General features: G+C 37.2%; 1 protein-coding gene across 1 annotated transcript in view; it reads right to left on the bottom strand.

Annotated features, from left to right (window-relative positions):
- Positions 1-18,941, bottom strand: part of MTMR10 (myotubularin related protein 10) — a 41,666-nt gene that overhangs the window by 6,641 nt on the left and 16,084 nt on the right. The window contains exons 4-13 of the mRNA XM_074837587.1: positions 18,713-18,785; positions 16,447-16,589; positions 7,217-7,307; positions 4,603-4,777; positions 4,090-4,177; positions 3,835-3,923; positions 2,719-2,849; positions 2,524-2,593; positions 2,261-2,331; positions 1,233-1,402 (exon numbers count right to left, since the gene is read on the bottom strand). Of these exons, the coding sequence (XP_074693688.1) occupies positions 1,233-1,402; positions 2,261-2,331; positions 2,524-2,593; positions 2,719-2,849; positions 3,835-3,923; positions 4,090-4,177; positions 4,603-4,777; positions 7,217-7,307; positions 16,447-16,589; positions 18,713-18,785 (1,101 nt within the window). The remainder of the gene's footprint in view (positions 1-1,232; positions 1,403-2,260; positions 2,332-2,523; positions 2,594-2,718; positions 2,850-3,834; positions 3,924-4,089; positions 4,178-4,602; positions 4,778-7,216; positions 7,308-16,446; positions 16,590-18,712; positions 18,786-18,941) is intronic.

Below are 18,941 nucleotides of genomic sequence, written 5' to 3'. Positions count from 1 at the left end.
ACCTCTGGTACATTCCTCAACAGGGTAAACTCTTTGGAGTATTTTATGCAGCTGAAATACCGTGTATTTCTGTTTAGCCACTTCCACAAGCAACTGCGTCAAGTGGCTTTCTCAGCGTTACCTTTCCACAGCCTTCCCTCATGGTAAGAAGCCAGTCAGTTCTTTCCTGGGCTCTCTTCATACTGATGTAGCTGCAAAAATGCTTTCTGCCATCTTGTATGTCCCTCATAAATTCTAGATTAGTGCTTGTATGAGCCTTCCTCACTACTTGGCCTTATTTTCACAATGTATATACTTCCTTCATGTTTGAAATTACAGGAGAGCTTATGATTCAGCCACGTTACCTTCTCACTACACTGTCTAGCTCTTTCCACAGTGGCCCACAAATGGCAAAAGTATAAAGAATCATTTATCAGAAGCTTTAGAAATATTTTCCTCTTCCCAGTTTCACTCTGTATATCCTTCCTTAGGGACAAAATATCTGCTTTCTCATCATTTCCCCCTTGGTATTTCACTTCCTTTAGCCCTTCATGCATCTTCTCTGCTTAGTGCTCAGTGTCCTCGGTTTACCTGTTGGCTCTGCTCTCTGGGGATCTTGCTTTCTACTACTCTTGGGCATTGTCCCTGACAAAGGCTGCTAACCTAGGGTCCTCTATTTTTCCAACTGCAATTACAAGTGTCTCCTTCGCAATGAAGAGGCCAAATAAGATTAGCTGGAAAGACTGAAAATCAAGCACTGCGCTAGCCTCTGTTAATCTGTTTGACAGCTGTGTATCAGTTCACAAAGCTGCCGTGCTTCTCTATCAGCTCAATACTTTGAAAAGCACTGCATATTGATACGACTTTGCATTCAAAAGAACAGGGATGAAAATGGTAAAACAAACAAAATAAACAACCCCCTCCAAAACCACCTCTAATCTCCTTTTATTTAATTTTAAATGTGGGCTGTGCTACCATTTGTAACAGTGGGACCTTTTCATACATTAACACTGAAGCAACATAAAAACCCAACAACATTTGATTTGCACCTGGTGTTTCACTGATCCTCACATGGCTACAGAGGATGAAGAAAATGCATCTATCCTGGACAAAGGCTCATTTTCTTTGACACTAGTTTCGTAAGATTTGAAAGTATTAAAAAACATTTTTACTTTTAGATTTCTGTGTGAATAAATGTTCAGGCCGGTATTAACCAGATACTGTTATCACATACAAATACAATTAAATTTTACCTCTTTGTCAGATCTCTTTAAGTGGTTACACCTATCTAAAAACTGATATCCTGCCATGACCCATTCCTTCTGTATTAAGCTTTGAAATCCAACAATTGTTCGAAAATAGGGATCCAGCATGACTTGAATGAGAGAAGCAGCAAGACAGCTCAGGTCCCGTCCCTCTTCCTCTGTGAATAACATACAGAATGTATGAAATATGTACAGTATATATACACATATACAGAATTAGATCTCAAAGAGCAAGAAGTGGCAACTAGGTCTACTGTTATGCTTTGAATTTCTTTTAAAACATACTTTTTGCTGCTGAAATTGTTCTCATAGTTTCAAAAAAAACCTAAAAGAATAAAACAGCCTTTTTTTTTTTTTTTAAACTGAGACTCATACTATAGAAAAGGTTTCTGCAGTATCCAGCACAACAACGCATTCATCAAGAACAAAATACCCACCCAAACAGCTGGTATTTAAACCAAGATGTACTGAGAAGGAGGGTGTTCATTTTGCTGGAAATTTTCACCATATTTCCCACCCTGAAGCAGTTTTTGGAAGGCCATTGTACAAGGAGAGTGAAATATACCAGCTGAACGGGTCTTGTAAAAATTACAGAAATTACAACATTTCCAATCTCAATACGAACAAGTTTTTCAGTGCCTTTTTTTCCTGGAATATCTGTTTGCACTTACACAACAGCAGCCACCGTTAGCGAAATACTTTTGTATACAGAACCTCTGAATAAAATTGCTTATGCAAGGAATATTAGCCCAATTAACACAGTACAGAAGTTCACCCTAAAGTTTATTCTGATAAAATCAGAATAAAACCCACAAAGATTCAAAGTGGAATATTTCTTTGATGCTATGGACTATACTACAGCTCAGATAGGTAACAAAATTGTTTTTCTTTCTAGCTCCTCAAATGCCTAAAATATTTTGAAGTGATTGGGTTTATGTATAAGATTACAAGTTTATCTAAATGCGTTTATCTGTATTATCATACTAATGCTAAGAATTGTTATATGGTTGTATTACCTTGTAGAATTACAGAAACATGCTTACACTCCATCATATATACAAGCTCAGCAGAATGCTTAAGAAACGATCTAGACAGGAAAAGAAAGTGATACAACAGTTAATATAACTGGTTCACGCTCTAGAAGAAAAAATATTTGGGATATTTATATTTACCTAACTCATATATTAAAATAGAGAATCCTTCAACTGATTCACTGCTTATTTATACTAGTGAAAGTTTTTCACATCTCATTAACCATCATTTTATTAATGGTACACACCTAATATACTCTAACCAGTGAGTATTTTCCAGTGAGGATAGCCACTTCTCTTCAGTTTCTTCAAAAGGCTCTGCAACAAGGAAAGTAATTAGATTGCAGAACAACTTCAAGTAACTATTCCTGTTAGCCAGATCTATTAGAATTTGTTGGATTTCAAGAAAATAACCACTATGAAAGAAGGACAGTCCAACATACCATTAACACAGAGCTGTTTGAGTTTGATATGTGCAGCCTGGATTTCCTGGATGTTTGGGAGACACTTATCCAGATCAGATTTGTAAACGTCACTTCTCAGGGGATGGCTTCGAGTTATTGCATTACAAATCCTAAGTAAGAAAAAGAAACAGACATTTCATTGTTGGAGAGGAGAGAAACAGTCTATCAAGAAACATGCCACAGTCTTTACTGCAAACAACTAAAACCACATAAAACGTGCATCTTATTTAAAAAAAAAAAAGTTTTCTACTTTATATCCATATATATATTTATATTGCTCCTGCCACGAAGCTATTGACTAGTTACAAAACAAAAAAATGGAAATGCTGGATCATTAAAACAACACGTTTGGGAAATGAAAATCTGAGGCTGACTTACGGTTAAATAGCTCTATTCAATTTTTAATTTTCCAAATTTTTAGAACTTATCTACACTAAATAGACAGAACATATGTGAAGTTTATAAAGCCAGGAAATCAGACCGGGTTTCAAATAAAACTCTGAGCTCCAGCCTGACACACATAAGCCAGGTGTTTGTACTACTACAAAAAGTCACCTTACAAATTAAACCAAAGAACAAAACATACCAAGCTAGTAAACTACTTATGCGAGGGTCTAAATGCCTTCATCTTTTATCAAGGACAGTGAATGACAAATATTTCACAGAAATACTGTGTGCATTGTGGCACTAAATCTTTAGATCTGTATTTCCCAATGCCACTAATAAATTAAATAGTTTTGTCTTTCAGAAGCAGGTAATAAAATCTCCATCAACAAGTTGTATTGCAGTAACATCAATAGAAAAGATTAAATCTGATCCTTTTAACAACAAATTCTGTCATCTGAATGACTAGCCACCTAAAAAATTAATATCCCTTAAAATTTGAAAAATTATTCAGTATTCAAAACTGAAATAGACCTTGAATAGGAGCTGTGCCAGCACTATAGTCAGAGAACAGTTTCTCAGAAACTGTTGCACTTCAACCTTATGAAGCAAGTATGCTCTCAATTACCAACTGCTGCTGTATGTTGCACACAGTCACCACTTGTGTTATCCTACATGTCTAATTAAAGAATAACATAACTAATCATTTACCTTTGATCAATTCTTCTTTGTTGCAATACATCTTTAATGTTGGCCATTCTTACAAGGGCACTCCCGTTAGGGTGATTCCAGGACCATAACTAAAATGGGAAAAAAACACAAAAGAAACAATAATGAAGGTTAGCATTATTCTATAGAATTTTTTTTCCTAATGTTACACACAAACAATGTTAATTGGCATACATATCTTTACGATTAATATTGTACAATGATCAAGAACAGTAACAGAATAAAGACTACACTTACTGGCATTCGTCTCCCAATAAAAGAGTAGGAGTATAGCTTAAGGTCTTGATCTGCTAAGGAAGATGGAACCACAAAATATTCTGGAAGGCTTGGGGAAAAAATATGATACAAAAGGTTACTTTTCCCTATATATTTTACCAGCTTTCCTCTTGTTGCAATGCTGTCTTACCAACTCTGTTAAACTATAATGCACCAGCCCCTAAAACTGCAGTGCTAACTGCTCGTCCGGTATGCGTGATCTTACGTATCACGGGTATAGCTGAGATGTATTTGTTTAGAGACGTGCATGTTTCAGAGGGAGGTACAAATGCACGAAAGCAACAGATGCCAAAATGTGACATTTCCTTTAATGACAGCACTTGCAGGATTTTTCAGCTGAGGGCGTCTCCAGCAAGTGGCACATTTAAGAGGTGAAGTGCACAGTCAGGTAGGATGGAGGCTTTGGTAGAGGAGAAAGGACAAGACAGTACAATAGCCTTGTTTTTGTCTACTTGCGTTGTAAGAGAAACTTACCAAGTAGATATCATATAACCTTCATTGACTGAACAAACTCTCCACTCTGATGCACCTGTCCTTTTGATTTCTCTATCCCAATCAGAGTAAGTTTCAAACAAAGGCGTCTGCTGACCACTGGCACTGCTGAGGCCACCACCACCACCTCCTGGGTCTATTCCATTCACCTTCTTTGCTAGGAAAAGAACATTCATCAATGCACATTTTAAAAAAAGAGAAAAAAAAAAATCAAACTCTTCATCTTCCTGATTACAAGAATGAACCACTACCATCAGGACTAACCTTCCCTATTTTTGTATTACAACAGATCAGTGATTTAATGACAGCTTTGCGACACATTAAGACGTAAGTGTATTTTTTCCTGCAATTTCAACAGAGAAGCAACAGAAAATTGGTATGTTGTGCTGCTTGACAGAAAGCAAGACATACTAATACTCAGGAACAAATGTTATATTCAGTCACAGGATTTCTCTCTTCAACATGTCAAAGTTAGCAACGTTTTAAAAACATGAACCCTTTATAGGCTACCCTTTAATTAGGTCCCTTATGAAGAAAGCAAAATAAAACTTATATAATTTTAACAGCTTTAAATGACTGCTGTATTAACAGCAGATAAAATAAATTGAAGGCCAGGTTAAAAAAATATATATATAATTTTTATATATAGGTATTTACATCCACACATAAAGATGACCTTTTGTGGCTAGGGACCAAGAAGATTATATAGTCTGTTACTAATACGGAAGGATCTCCTCTGCTGGTCATTGTTTAGGTGACAAGGAGGCAGTCAGCTGTGTCAAAGAAGACTACATTTTGTTTCTTGACACTTGGAGATAAATTTTTAGATGGAAGTGAAATAAACTGAGACTCAACCCTATTACCTTCCCCACACAAGCTCCTAGCTTTAGCAAGAGTCTGTAAAGATGTAAGTGCCTGCCCAAACACAGCAGAATATAGCGTTATGGCTCTACTGTCATCTCAGTGATTGTGTAGTTTCTACTTTCTGCATCTATCAACTTCATTCTTGCACTAGAACTCGGACTGCTGCTGTTTTTCAGAAGAAAACTGGCCTAAAATCAGAATGAAGTAGTTGTTCAAAGTGTATACAGAGAAATATGATAGTTAACAAAAAATGTTATCATTTTACTGTTCAATGGCAGGATATATAATTATCAAACACAGCCTGGGAAAAAGTGACGTACATACACAGCAGAGCAATGAAGGCTCTTTATGTTCCTCAAGAAGCACAAAGACAGTATTTCAACTTTTATTTTACTGGGACTATCAGGGATAGAGTCATAAAACACAGTGCTGGAATTACAAGTGCAAAGCCAGAGTTCTATGCTACAAACACCAGGGTTCACAACAACAAAAAAACCCCAACCCAAACCAAAAGTATTTCAAATTCTTTTCTCCAGCAACTGCAGCACAGCAGAACAACTATCCTTTGGCATTCTGGCCTGCTGCTCCAGAGGAACAATGTTTTTTACCCACCTTATGTAATTCTTCCACTAGGTATTTTTCGATAAAGCAAATGGTATTTTAAGGACAGAGTAAAGGCAACTTTGTGACAGACTAACATTTTGTTCACACTCCACTTTAACATTTTATTGTAATTTTATCTCCAAAGTGGCTTCCTCCCTAGTACTTTATAACACTAAAGTACCTGGGCCTTAATGAGTGCCCAAGTTTTATCAGGTAAGAAATTGTATGTGTAATTTTGTGTGCAATATAATCACATGCACGCTTATTCTTGTGCATGCACAGGGCAGTCATGTAGGCACCTGAATGAAAAACATGCATTTTTGTGCAAATTTGAAGGCCTGAGCTCGTAATTCCACAACATTCAAATTTTGCTAACAGGCAGATCAGTGGTTTCTAGTGCCAGCTGCTGAGTAAATATTTCAGTACCACAGAACTACATCAATGGCACTTTATTTGGAGGCTTGTTACGCTAGAACTGATGGTTTTCAGCTGTGTATTGGCTGGGGAACACTAAGCAGTGACCGCACAGCATTACACTAGAAATCAAGTTCCAAAGGCATCTTTTTCAGGCTTACCTAACTGACAAGGTTCAGTTGGAGATTGGCCTTGAGCAGAGAGGGTGTGCTCCAGCTCAGCAGGGGTGGTGGAGGTTTTGAGTGGTAAGAACTGCCTAGTAAGCCTCTAGGAAAGAAGGTATGGAGTCCCAAGTTGCACAAATCCTCCTGCAATACCACCAGAAGAGAAACTTATTCCCAAGAGAAGGGCAGGTGAACAAGCCTGCCTGATGGGAGATTAGCTAGGTACCTAGAGTACCAATATAGACATACAATAGGAGGACTGAAGCGTGAATTGAGAAATATGAGTATTCATGCTGACATAAGTGCTGACATAGGTAGTTTTGGTTTGTTTCAGACAGAAAAGACATTTCTTTCAATTTGGTTGTTAATGTCTATCACAATGAATGACTTATAACCGAAAGTAAGCGGTTGGGTGCAGGACAAGCCAATTTTATTACCCCTGGAGAAAGCCTCAAATGCTTTTTTTGCCACTGCTTCTAGACAGAAGTCTTACTAAAATTACATATCATGAAATAGGAAAAAAAAAAAAATCAAAATACTTTCATACTCACCTGGATTATGATATATTTCTCCAACATACTCAAATGCAAAGAGAAGCTGAAGATCCGTTGGCTGAGAATAATGAGCTATTGCAAGGCACACCTAAGAAAGAATAATTTATTACTGTTATTTATAGATGTGAAGTTAATTGCCCTTAATTATGACAGTGTAAAATATGCAGAGCAAAAGTTAAAAATCAGTCTTCTGATGTTTTAATTCCATATTTTAAACCTATTTAGCGAGAGACCATTCCTGTAATCATACTAGATGAGTTCATGACCATCTATCAAGAGTGATTAACTGAGAAGGGTGGACTAAGTTTTTGCAAGAAAGGTCAGACTGCACGAGGCATCCCTAAACATGATTCTCTGTATCAACAGAGACAAGCAAGGACTTGGAGCTATTGTGATGTGCTTGCCCACCTGCATACAGAAGTAGAACAGAAAAGAAAAAAGCACAACACACTAGTGGTAAGCACAGTACAGCAAAGTCTCATTTGTAACCGGTCTTTTGATAAATAATTTTTTCTTCAAATAAATTGATAAATAGATTTTTCTTCAACAAAGCACAAGAACATAAGAATGGCCATACTGAGTCAGTTCAAAAGGTCCAACCTAGCACTGTGCTCCTGCCATGGCCAGCAATCAATTCTTAGAGAAGAGGATAAAAACAGAGAAAGCATATAATGAAATTTTACCGAGATATTTTCCAACAGTTCAACAGGTTTTTGAAGTGTGATTTCCCTTTATAAAAGCCCTCTTGGTTCTTCTCTAAAGTATCATGTTTAGCCAAAAGTTTGTATCTAATTAATTTTTTATTATCTTTTCCACTAGTTCACCCCATATAGGCAGCAGGCTTGCCAGTCTATGCTACCCAAAACTCAACCTTCAAAAATTTCTGATCTTGGAAGGGAAAACAAGAAGTTGCTCTGAAGACTTCCAGGACCTATATGTCAATCTTGCATCTCATTAAATTATGTTGCAAAATTATGAGAAGCATTGATGAATATGAATCAAAAGCAAATTGTTTGGTAATAAAGAGCTTTTCCCCAAGTTACTTGGAAATAAGTAATTCACAGTGGGAGATGTTTTCTTCATGTTAGTCACTTGTAGTTTGTCAGCTGAATGGCAGACCAAAGATTCTCCATCAATCTCCAATTTCAATAAAAAGTGAGTTTTTAGGGTAGGTTCTTTTGTCAAGTGTGTGGGATCTACAGTTAATTAAACATGCCAGTAATCACCCCCTTCCCAGTACCCAGCTGATCTTGAGAACCGAAACATCAGCCAGGGTAGCAAGACGTCAGCTTCATTAAATTTCGGCCTAGCCCTTGTAGGTTCCGTCCCAGATGACTGGATTTCATTCACAAAAGAAACCCACCCATAACTTCTAGATGCCTGCAGGTTTATAGCAAGCTCCAACACTTGTCTCTGACAAGCTGATGCATTAATCAGGTTTAACCAGGCTGAGTCACAAGCCCTGCCCTGGGAAGGGAAATGCAGCAGATGTAAAATGAGAGATGCCTCCTCAGAACAGCAGAGATTAACCTGGTGCACAAGGAAGAATCTTGCCCCAGTCTTCGCACTCTTTGCAACAGTCTCAGGACCAGCATCACATAAGCAACTAGTTTTCTGCCCATATAAATTGTTCATTTTAGTAGAACCCTAAGATTATTAAAATTAAGAGTGAAGCACATGGTTTAAGATTAGATACCACACTTCAAATACAGTCAAGCTGTGCTAGCCTTTGCCTCTTTAAATGTGGATATTCACTAATAAATACAAAAGATTTGACAAAAAACCCTAGTATCTATAAGAATCAAATTCATGAAGAAAAAAAAAATCTTTCAAGTAGAGATTGGCATTGTTATTCTCCAAACTTCAGGACTGGATTTGGAGTCTTTAGCTTTGCCTTCTTCCCTCAGTATTTGCTTCTCCATTTTACTAAAATGTATCTGCCTTACCTCTAGAGAGAATACTTAATGAAAAGGAGGTTATGAAACACAAAACTCTATGCTACGTGTTCAGATACAGAAATTCCATATGACAAAGTTTTTATTTAGGGACAAAGACATAGTATAAGTTGACATTATTACCACCTAAAATTGTTCCTTTCCATTTTCTTTCTTCCCTTCAACTCTCTATGACATTTTATAGTTGGCAACATGTTGACCCAAGTTAACACTGCTTAGCAGTTTTGGATATTAGTTTTGAAAAACATCCTGTGCATCCAAGAAGTTGTTTTCTGTTACTGAAGGTAAGTTTTCTTATGGTCATAGACATAAACAAAAGATTTGCATGACACACAACTGAACAAATACTACTACTGGCAGCATAGTGCCACAGGGAAGAAGCTCGAGTTCTGCATGAAGAAAATTATTGTAGTTTTACTCGCTTGTATGCAACATACATGGCATTATGGAACCTTCACCATATTTTTATTTACTTTGGCTTTTGATGGGGACATTCCTTACTATTTATAAAACCAGTCATGATTATAGACTAACTTGAGTTGAAAATGGTTTTTCACAAACATTCCCCAACAAAAAAAATTCCTCTCAAGTCTTGGAAGAACAGTTGCTTTAACTTTGCTCCCCACACTTTCAGTTCTACAATGAAACTGCAAAAGAAAATATAGGACAGAACATTTCAGGGAGGTGGGGGGTGAGGGGGATGTGTGGAACAGGACCCCCTAAAAAGCCCAAACAGTAAAAGATTCACTAGGAAAGAGTCTAGCATGACTTCTCAAATGAACTTTTATAAGCTTATTTCCAGGATTTGGTAAAACTTAATAACTACAATGATTAACTGGAAGCCATGCACATTTTATTAAATCTTGTTATTTAAATGTATAAATCAAAGCTGAAGAAGCCAGCTATTCTGTAATAGTCGGCCTCTAACAGACTACTTTTGCCTTTCACTCACAATGAAACAAAACAGAAAACTGTGTACGCACAATACACATTTTGATTTCCATTTTTCCATGTAACTTTTCACTACACTAACTGATGTTAACAGAGCTACTCATCTTCATTTATGAGAGTGAAAGATGAAAAAGCCTTTCACTACGCTGTTCTACTCTCAAGGCTTGAGGATGAACTGCAAGACATTAAAAAATTTCATTGCACTGCCAAATAACACAATAGAAATACAGTAAAACCTACTTTTAAAAGCAGCAGCTGAAATCTCTGTTATTTACTTGTCACATTTGAGAAAGAGAGTATGTGTGTGCTGTGTTACAAGGGGTAAAATTGGTGGGGGGAGATGGTAAGCATGAGGCCATAGCTGTGCTTTTGAACCCAGCAGCTGAGAAATGCTCGCAGGCGTTCCACAGTATAGATGTAACTCACAATACCAGGTATTGCATGGGTGCAACAGTCCACCCAGATTACAATACAGGTTCAGAACCTCTATTGCTGTTATTAAAAAGTAATATATTTACCTATTACTGTCTTCACTTTTACATTTTAGATAAATTCCACCCATATATACACTAAATAAGTATTAAAGACATACTCATTTTCATTTTATTCCTCACTAAATCCATATAGTAGTTTTATTGTCTGAAAGTTTCAAAAGACAAGCACATTCCACAGATCTCAGCAGATTATCACCATAACTAGAAAGCTCTTAAACTGGAAGACAAACATGTTTTACAGGAAATGTTCTCATATCAAACTGAAAAATGTTTGGTATTCTTGCCAGTTTACAATTGTATAAAGCTGAAGATATTTAGGCTCAGTCAAATAACAAGAGAATAGGCTGCTTGTTGGGAAGTTCATTTATTAAAAGCAGTAAACACAATGGCTGTAATTATTTCATAGTACAAAGGCCATTTCCCTATGTCAGTGTCCCCTGTTCAACCCCCATCTGAGAAAAATAAATTATACTTTCAGGGCAAGCCCTCCTCTTTTTCAACAGGAATTTTACCAAGGACGAGACCTTCAAAATATTGCTACTTCTCTTGGAAAAGTGTTTTGAACAGTCACATTTAAGATGGGCTAAGTTAGTAGAGCCCTGCATTCCCCCTCCTTCCCTAAGCCAGGCTACCCATCTTATGAAGTCACTGGAAACATATTCTCCTTTCCTACTGCAATTCCTAGTAAGACACCTGTAGTAGAAAGTCATGCAACTAGGACCAGATCAAGTCCCACAGACAGATTTTGTTAATATTCCTGGGCACAAAGTCTTCTTGGGAAAATAAGATTTCAGGTAACAGGACTTTCAGCCCTACCCATCGTGCATGTTCTAGCTGCTAAGCTATCAATTGTCTAATTGAGAACTGCCTTTTTTTTTTTCCCCTTCTATAAGAATTCCAATACCAGCTATACAGAATACTTAATCTGGTTTGAGTACAACTCATCTACACAAGAGGAAACAGTACAAGGATTTCAGAAGATGAAATAACTTTTTATATATCAGAATCCTTGTTAAGAATGCATTTGAATTCTAAGTACAGGTTTCTTAAGCCTTAAAAGGACTATTAACATACATTGCTATTTTTTAAAATACCTTTAGATAAGTTTACTTCTGAAAAAAATTTTCTTCACCCCCTCCAAAGACCATAAAGATAATAATATCTTCTTGTGCATTTACAGTGTCTTGAGATATTACCAATTTTGTGATCTGTATAAACAATTAGAACAAGGTAATACAGAAGTTGGGGGGGGGGGGGGGGGGGGGGAAGGAAGAGACATTAGAAAGGGTCAGAATTATTTGTTCAAAACTCTTGAGTTTCATATCATTCTTCATAACAGTTAGGAAAAAATTGTTCCGCTCCATTCCAAGTGTTATGACGTGTGAGAAGGCTAGTTCTGATTGCACAGGAAACAAGATTTGAGATAAATAATTTTCCTTCTGTTTTCATTAAGCATGTGTTTCTGAAACTGCTCTCATACTCATTTAAATAGGTTCCCTGAAGGAAAAGAACTGAGGGAGTTCGAGAAGAGAAAGGGACTGAGAAAATGGAGATATATTTAGGAAACAGGAGATTACAGGGTGTGTGCCATTCTGGTGCACTGCCAAGATTCATATGCGTGGTGAGGCAACACACTATTCATCATCTAACAGTTGTAAGATCTAAAGCCTCACCTTTTCATACATCTTCATTTCTTTGCCTAATGTCACATACTGTAGTGGCTAGAAATTAGCAGGAGTTTTCAGTTTGACTGTTTGTGGTGATTTTTGGAACAAAGTAATTCCTTTTCCTTTATGGAATGTGAAATGCTTCTCCTTTCCCACTGCCTAACTTAAGACTTCCCCAACTAGCTTACCCTTGCTTCCCCATCCTCCACTTCCTCCCACACCCATCTGGCTTTCCTTCCTTTGGAGACTCTATAGCTTTATTTTAGAGACAAAACAGAATTGAACTACTAAATAGTTATGAGTGTGAGTTTCCATTCCCTCTACTATTCCTTAACTCTTGTCTCCCAAACATCCATTAATAAAAGTGAGGAGGAAAATATTTACTTGACTGGTTAATGTTGAGACAGTATTTTATTAGCATGTATCAGCTGCAACTGATGTTGAAGGTATTGTTTCTAATAGAACTGATTTCAAAGCTTCTCGATAATTTACCCCAAAATAAACTAATTCACCTCAAAATTCAATGTGTTCTTGCAATTTGTTTCTGCTTAAAGGTAGACTAGGTAGGTGAACTCTGAAAGTCCTACCAGTATTACCCACACATCATGTCCATATGTAATCAAGTCAGACTGTCCACATCTGAAGCTTGACTGCTTTCACACTTGGAGCCTTTTCTCCCTCACTTTCTACCAAAAAGAGACTCAGAATACTCTCTATTCTAGTAAGGCAGCTTAATTAGTAAGGGTTATTCTCCCTTATGCCCTGTTCACCAAATATAGGTACTTCCTTAGGAACAGGTTACATTTTCTTTGCCAACACCAATTTATGTAACTGAACGCTGATGAGTATTTCCATTATATTCAAGGAACTACACATGAATCAAATTACTTAAATGTATAAAGTTAGTATGTGTTCTCCTTGTAACTACTGCATATATTTAAAGTTCATTTTAAAATAGTAATTATTAAGTGTATTGTTTTTATTTCTTTAAGCGTTGCTCTAAACAGAACATTTGCTAGCATCTGGCAACAGGTTAGAGACATTTGTACTCCCATAGTTTGAAGTGTATATTTTAGTAGGTAGGTATTTCATTTTGACCTACCAGTGCTTTATTCACAGAATGATACTCCTCTGTATTGCCAAAATGACACTTAGTTACAAGTCTCCCTGCTCTGATTTGTATAGCTGACAATTTATGTAAAGTTTGCTAAAGGATGCTATTTATAAAGCACTAACATGCAGGTCTCTTGCTTTACAGAACAGAGATTGTAATGCTAACTGTAACATCACCTTCCCTTCTGCTTACTTTAAACACAAGTGAAAAAAAAACCTTATTCAGAAACACTTCAGTCATAAATACTTCAGACATGATTTTAATTATAGCCTGCACAATTCACTGATTCCAACAGAAATTGAGTTCTGCAGTTTCTCAACATTAAGCACCCTAGAAAACTTTCATAAAACACGTAAGCACAATTTATCCAGTTAATTTTTTACTCAGGAAGTCTTCATATCTAGCTCCAAAATGAGCATAAGCAAATTTGTGAGGAAAAAAATACAGCTGAGAATTTGATTTTTCTCAGAGATGACTGGAGATTAGGCCCCCAGGTCAAAAGAAAAGACAAGAAGCTGGTGAGGGTTCTGTGGTGGGCTACCAAGGTGGCTACGGTCCTGAAGTACATCTCTGAAGAAGTGGGGCTCATTTAGCAATAATGAGACTGCAGGAAACCACTACTAGGAAGGTAGTTACAGACTCAGTCTTGCCAGATGATATAAGAGGCAGGAGCCAGAAACTCATCTTGCTACATTCACGCTGGACATCAGGAAAAACACGCAGCACTGGAACAGGTTACCCACAGAGGGACAAGGCTCTCCACCCCTGGTGGTTTTAAGATAAAACTGGACAAATCCAAGCCAACCTGATCTAATCCTGGCAACTCTGAAGAGAAAGGCGGACCAGGTGATCGCCACAGGCCCCTCCCATCCAGCACCTCTGACTATGCTCAGCTCTCTACTACAACATTCTCTCGGTCAGAAGACAATGCTAGCACTCAGCTGAAGAGAAGAGCAGGAATTCCCTCTTATCAGAACTTAGTTACATAGTTACACTTTAGGTCTTGGTCCTCCCTACAAAAGTTATGCATACACAATTATTTCCAAGTAGACAGCTACCAATGTTTTCATGCACAAATAGCTGGATGTAAATAAATATTAAAGAGGCCTTCCAGAACTATGATGAGGCCCAACCACCTTCTTTTGTTTTTAAGCGTCAGGATAACCTTGCTAATATGTACTACTTGAAGGGCATGAACAGAAGCCAGATAAAATCTTTCAAGAGTGTGGTGCTAGCATGCCATTTAAATGCCACAAAGAACAAAATAACTCTATTCAATATGCTCTGTAGACCATTCTAGTTGTGTTCACCAGCATCCCCAAATAATTTACACAAAATCCTGATAGAAGAAACCTGATCCAAGGATCTCATGGTTTTAGCCATCTGTATTAATGCTAACAGAATAATGTTATTATGGAAACACTAGATTAGGTTAACAGAACCTTATCTCCTTTCAGTATAAATGTGCTTCTGTGATACACCCACACAAAGCTGCAGTAACCTCCTTGATGCATCAAAACTGCAACAGTAGCAACACAGCTGATATTACAATTTGTGCAAGTTTTCTTCCACTCCTCTACTGAGCGCATTCTGATACTTGAGAACAGCAGCTGTTACACTTTTAGTCACCACCAGCACTATCTTTATAACCACATAGATTCAGATCCTTCTGATCTCTAGATCTAGCTGTTCTTCCTATCAAAAGAAATCATGTCAGATGATGTAATTATAAATGTATAAAGCAAGTGCCTTCATAAAAAGGTTTCACTTTTTGCTCTTGCATAAGTAAACACAGCACAAAAAGTGTTAATGAGATGCTGAGTTTATGCTTTCTTCCTCACTTCTCCAGGCTAATCACTCTTCTTAGCTGTGACAGCCAATTAGAAACAACTGCTATAATGATACTGCAGTAGACAGGCTGCTCCGGGAAGATTTCAGAGAAGCTGTGAAAGGTGAATTGGCTGCAGAAAGATTGCCAAACATGAAAGGTTACAATCAGCAAAGACAGCAAGCAGGGAGGAACCTAGAAAAGCAGAGAGGAAGAACGGTCTGCTTCATTACTGGGCTTCTGCCCATGGACCCCTGAGAGGGTAAAAGGTGAAAAAGTGATGAACTGGTTCATTAGTTACTCAAGTTGATAACTGCAGATTTATGTCTGGGCAGATGGTTCAGGACTTACAGGCTTAAGCTCAAACTTTATCCTACTGAGAAGGGGAATTCTTAAGCTCTGTGAGCAAACTGGGTCATTCCTTACGAAACTATTGCTGTGCCACGCCTGGCCATGCAGTGGTGCCATGGAGGTCAGAGGAGCTGTAACTCCACCTATGGCACCGATCCAGAAGGAAGCTGGTGAGCTAACCATCACTGATCGGCAGAAACTGCTCTGGACCTTACCCCGTTAAATAACATTGTATGCTTTTGTTGAGTCTGATGACAAGTGTTAAAAGTGGGGAAGGAATGAAATTTCTAGCAATGTACAGACAGAAGTAATTCTTCTTGTCAAGAGGTATACAAGTCTTTTCTAACAAAATGTTGAGGAAGAGCACAGTTTTGTGTAGATTAGACAAACTGATCATTCCAAGAGCTTGCTGGAGAACTTGCTGTGTGAAGCAAATAAGAAGAGTGTATATAACATAATACACTTTACCTATGGGTAAATTAACCTTATGACTTTCAGAAAATGTATCAAAGTTTCAAACAATTTCCATAAAAATATAAACATCTCTTGTACAGCTGCAATGCAGTATTCAGATTCCAGTCTTTAAAAAGATTTAATAAGTCAGTAATTTTTAGAAGTACAACAGATATGACAAGAAACACAGATTCATCTTGCATTAAAAGAAACAGTTAATACGTCACGTTAAATATTTACCTACTAATTTTGACTCTAAAAAAATCTAGATATTCTTCTGTAACAGAATGTGATTAATTTGCAATTCTTCCCCCCCTACTTCTCTATCGAAACATAAAACAAAATGTTCTTATTGGCACAGCTGTTGCTACATGTAGTGACTACAAGGCAAGATTTCATAAGAAGATATAATACCTTTTTTGCACTTTCGGGACCCGCTTCATCAAAACGAAATCTGACAATACGGAAGTCTTTGCAATAAATTATTAATTCAGTTGGATTAAATTTAAGTTTTTGGTTGGGACCAAGGACCTTCTGCTTCCTCTTGGTGTCATTCACTGTAAAGACAAGACAAAGTTATTGGACTGTGTTTTGTAAGGATACAACAGAAGACTGGCTCACTCAGGCAGAATAATACTGCTACCAGCAGTTTTTCATTTAATAGTATATTTCAACTTTTCAATTGAGGTAGAAAATCTACAGGTCCTCCTCTTATCAATCTTCTTTCAAAAAGTGGCTGAATTACTGTTTCCTGTATGCCCAGGTTTTGTCCATCAACAACTTCACAAACAAGAAATTAACACGCAGTATTCCCAAGAGCAATTTTTGGTCCCAGTTAATTTTGCATGTCGTAATGCCCTTTTGATGCACAGTAACTAGCATATGCACTGAGTTTTTAGAAGGTTTTTTTACTTGGATATATAAGAAAGTGCTGGAGTTAAGACTAAGATTAACTCCTTATTTCTTACATAAAACTCAAGAATGTAAGTACAGTAAATTGCCAGCTGGTCTAGACCTGCGTAGACAGGCTGTGTCTCTTGGCCTATGTATCTCCTTTTCAAACAGAGAAACTTAAGTTGTAAAAAGTAAGCATCACAGAAGCCACAGATATTTTATTTGTCGTAACTGGGAAAACTGGGGCATGTAGCTGTAGAGCGATTATATTGACATAGCTGCCTGGTTGCAGGTATCTTCTGGGTTAAACTTGAGTACTTCCAGGGAACTCAAGGACACCTCCACCTATTCACCTTCAATATAACAACCATCAGCAACCTCTTCTGCAGTATGGGTGAAAAACATCCTTAATTCCTGTTAGTAAAAGCTTATGCTTCACTAAATTTAGGGTAAACCTGCATAACAGAAGAACAAAGAATAATCTCAAGTGTGTGGCAGGAGCTAAAGAGCTTCAAACCTCAGTGGAAAAGCTAAACAGAAAGGGTTCTTAGAGAACTTCTACCATTCTTCTATTGAAACTGCAAACTTTCATGCTATTTGACAGTTTGGGTAAATGTGCACAAAAGAGTAATCTAGAATCTGCTAGCCCTCAAGTTCCAAAATAAAAGCTATCTGTAGTTCTCTGCCATTTAGGAACACCACCCTTCATGTGACAGAAGACGTAATTAATAGAAATTATTCCAGGCTGGCTGGCTTTTCCCCCCTGTTTAGTAGAATTTACTAAGAGCATTTGTATGAGACGGTAAAAGAAAAGACTGGAACACCCTGTTTATCAACATCTCTCCATACAAAGCTGCTGTTAACAGATTTGCAATACTGCTACCATTTTGTCACCTCTACCTGGTATTTTTGAAAAGGGGCAACAAATGTGGGCCAGTGCAAGACCATATGACAGGTCAATAGCACCTCTTCCTTTAAAAAAAAGCATTTCTTCATAACCTTCTTCCTCAGATACACATTAATCTTTTCACAGTGATTACAACCAGCTTCCAGAGTAGAAATGGATTACTGGATAACTTCGGGCACTGAAAACTTGTAAGTAATGATTTAAGTTACCTACAGTCAGAAAATCAAGTATTTAACAGCCCACATCATAATCAAGATTTGAAAAATTATCACTTATATGCAATTCTTCAATTACAAGATGAAAAACATTATTCTTAACAAACAGGTTAGCCCAAAGTACCCACCAAAACAAAAACTGGTTCTTCAAGGTAAGTATTTTAAGTTATTTCTTCAGATTAAGATGTCTATTGTCATTTGTAGATTTGAGGACCACTAGCTACTAACTCGCTAAGAATCAGACAAGACTGAAAACTCGAGCATTTATGTCAGATATGCCAGCGATGTGTGAATTGTGTAAGTGATGTGCTTTTTGCAATCTAGTGTATTTAAATGGAAGAGATTCAGATGCTCAAATATAAAAAAGTTGCCAATAAAATTTTGTACTGCTATAACAGGTCTATCCTAGAACACCTGTTGATTCAGTATTGCAGTTAAATTTAAATTTAAAACCAATATAAAGACCCAACTAAATACGTCTCCTCAAGTTTTAGTCAGCTTTTAAGGCTTTTATCCTAATTTTAAATAAACCAAATTCTTCAAATCAGGGAAGATTAATGACATAAAACCTTAAGTGTCAACAATTCTGCACATCCTAACAGGCAGTTAACAGTTTTGAACTAAGTTTAAAGCCCATCGTCATACTTAACTATTTTTGACATACCTGTGACAATCTGCTCAATGCATGTTAGTGGGACATCATGTTCACCAAGGAGAAGGTTTTTATAATGGAATTTCTGAAACACATGAACTCATAGCTGTTAATTGCAGTTCTGCAGTTCACAACCAGATACACAGCACAACTTTGAAGAAACAGTGATAAAAATCAGACATGCCTAGACTTTTCTGACGTGTACCACCCTTGCCTATTCACAGGCAATTAGAGGTTGTGG

Source organism: Strix aluco, chromosome 12 (genome assembly GCF_031877795.1).
Source record: "Strix aluco isolate bStrAlu1 chromosome 12, bStrAlu1.hap1, whole genome shotgun sequence".
NCBI lineage: Eukaryota > Metazoa > Chordata > Aves > Strigiformes > Strigidae > Strix > Strix aluco.
This window is presented reverse-complemented; position numbering and strand designations above follow the sequence as displayed.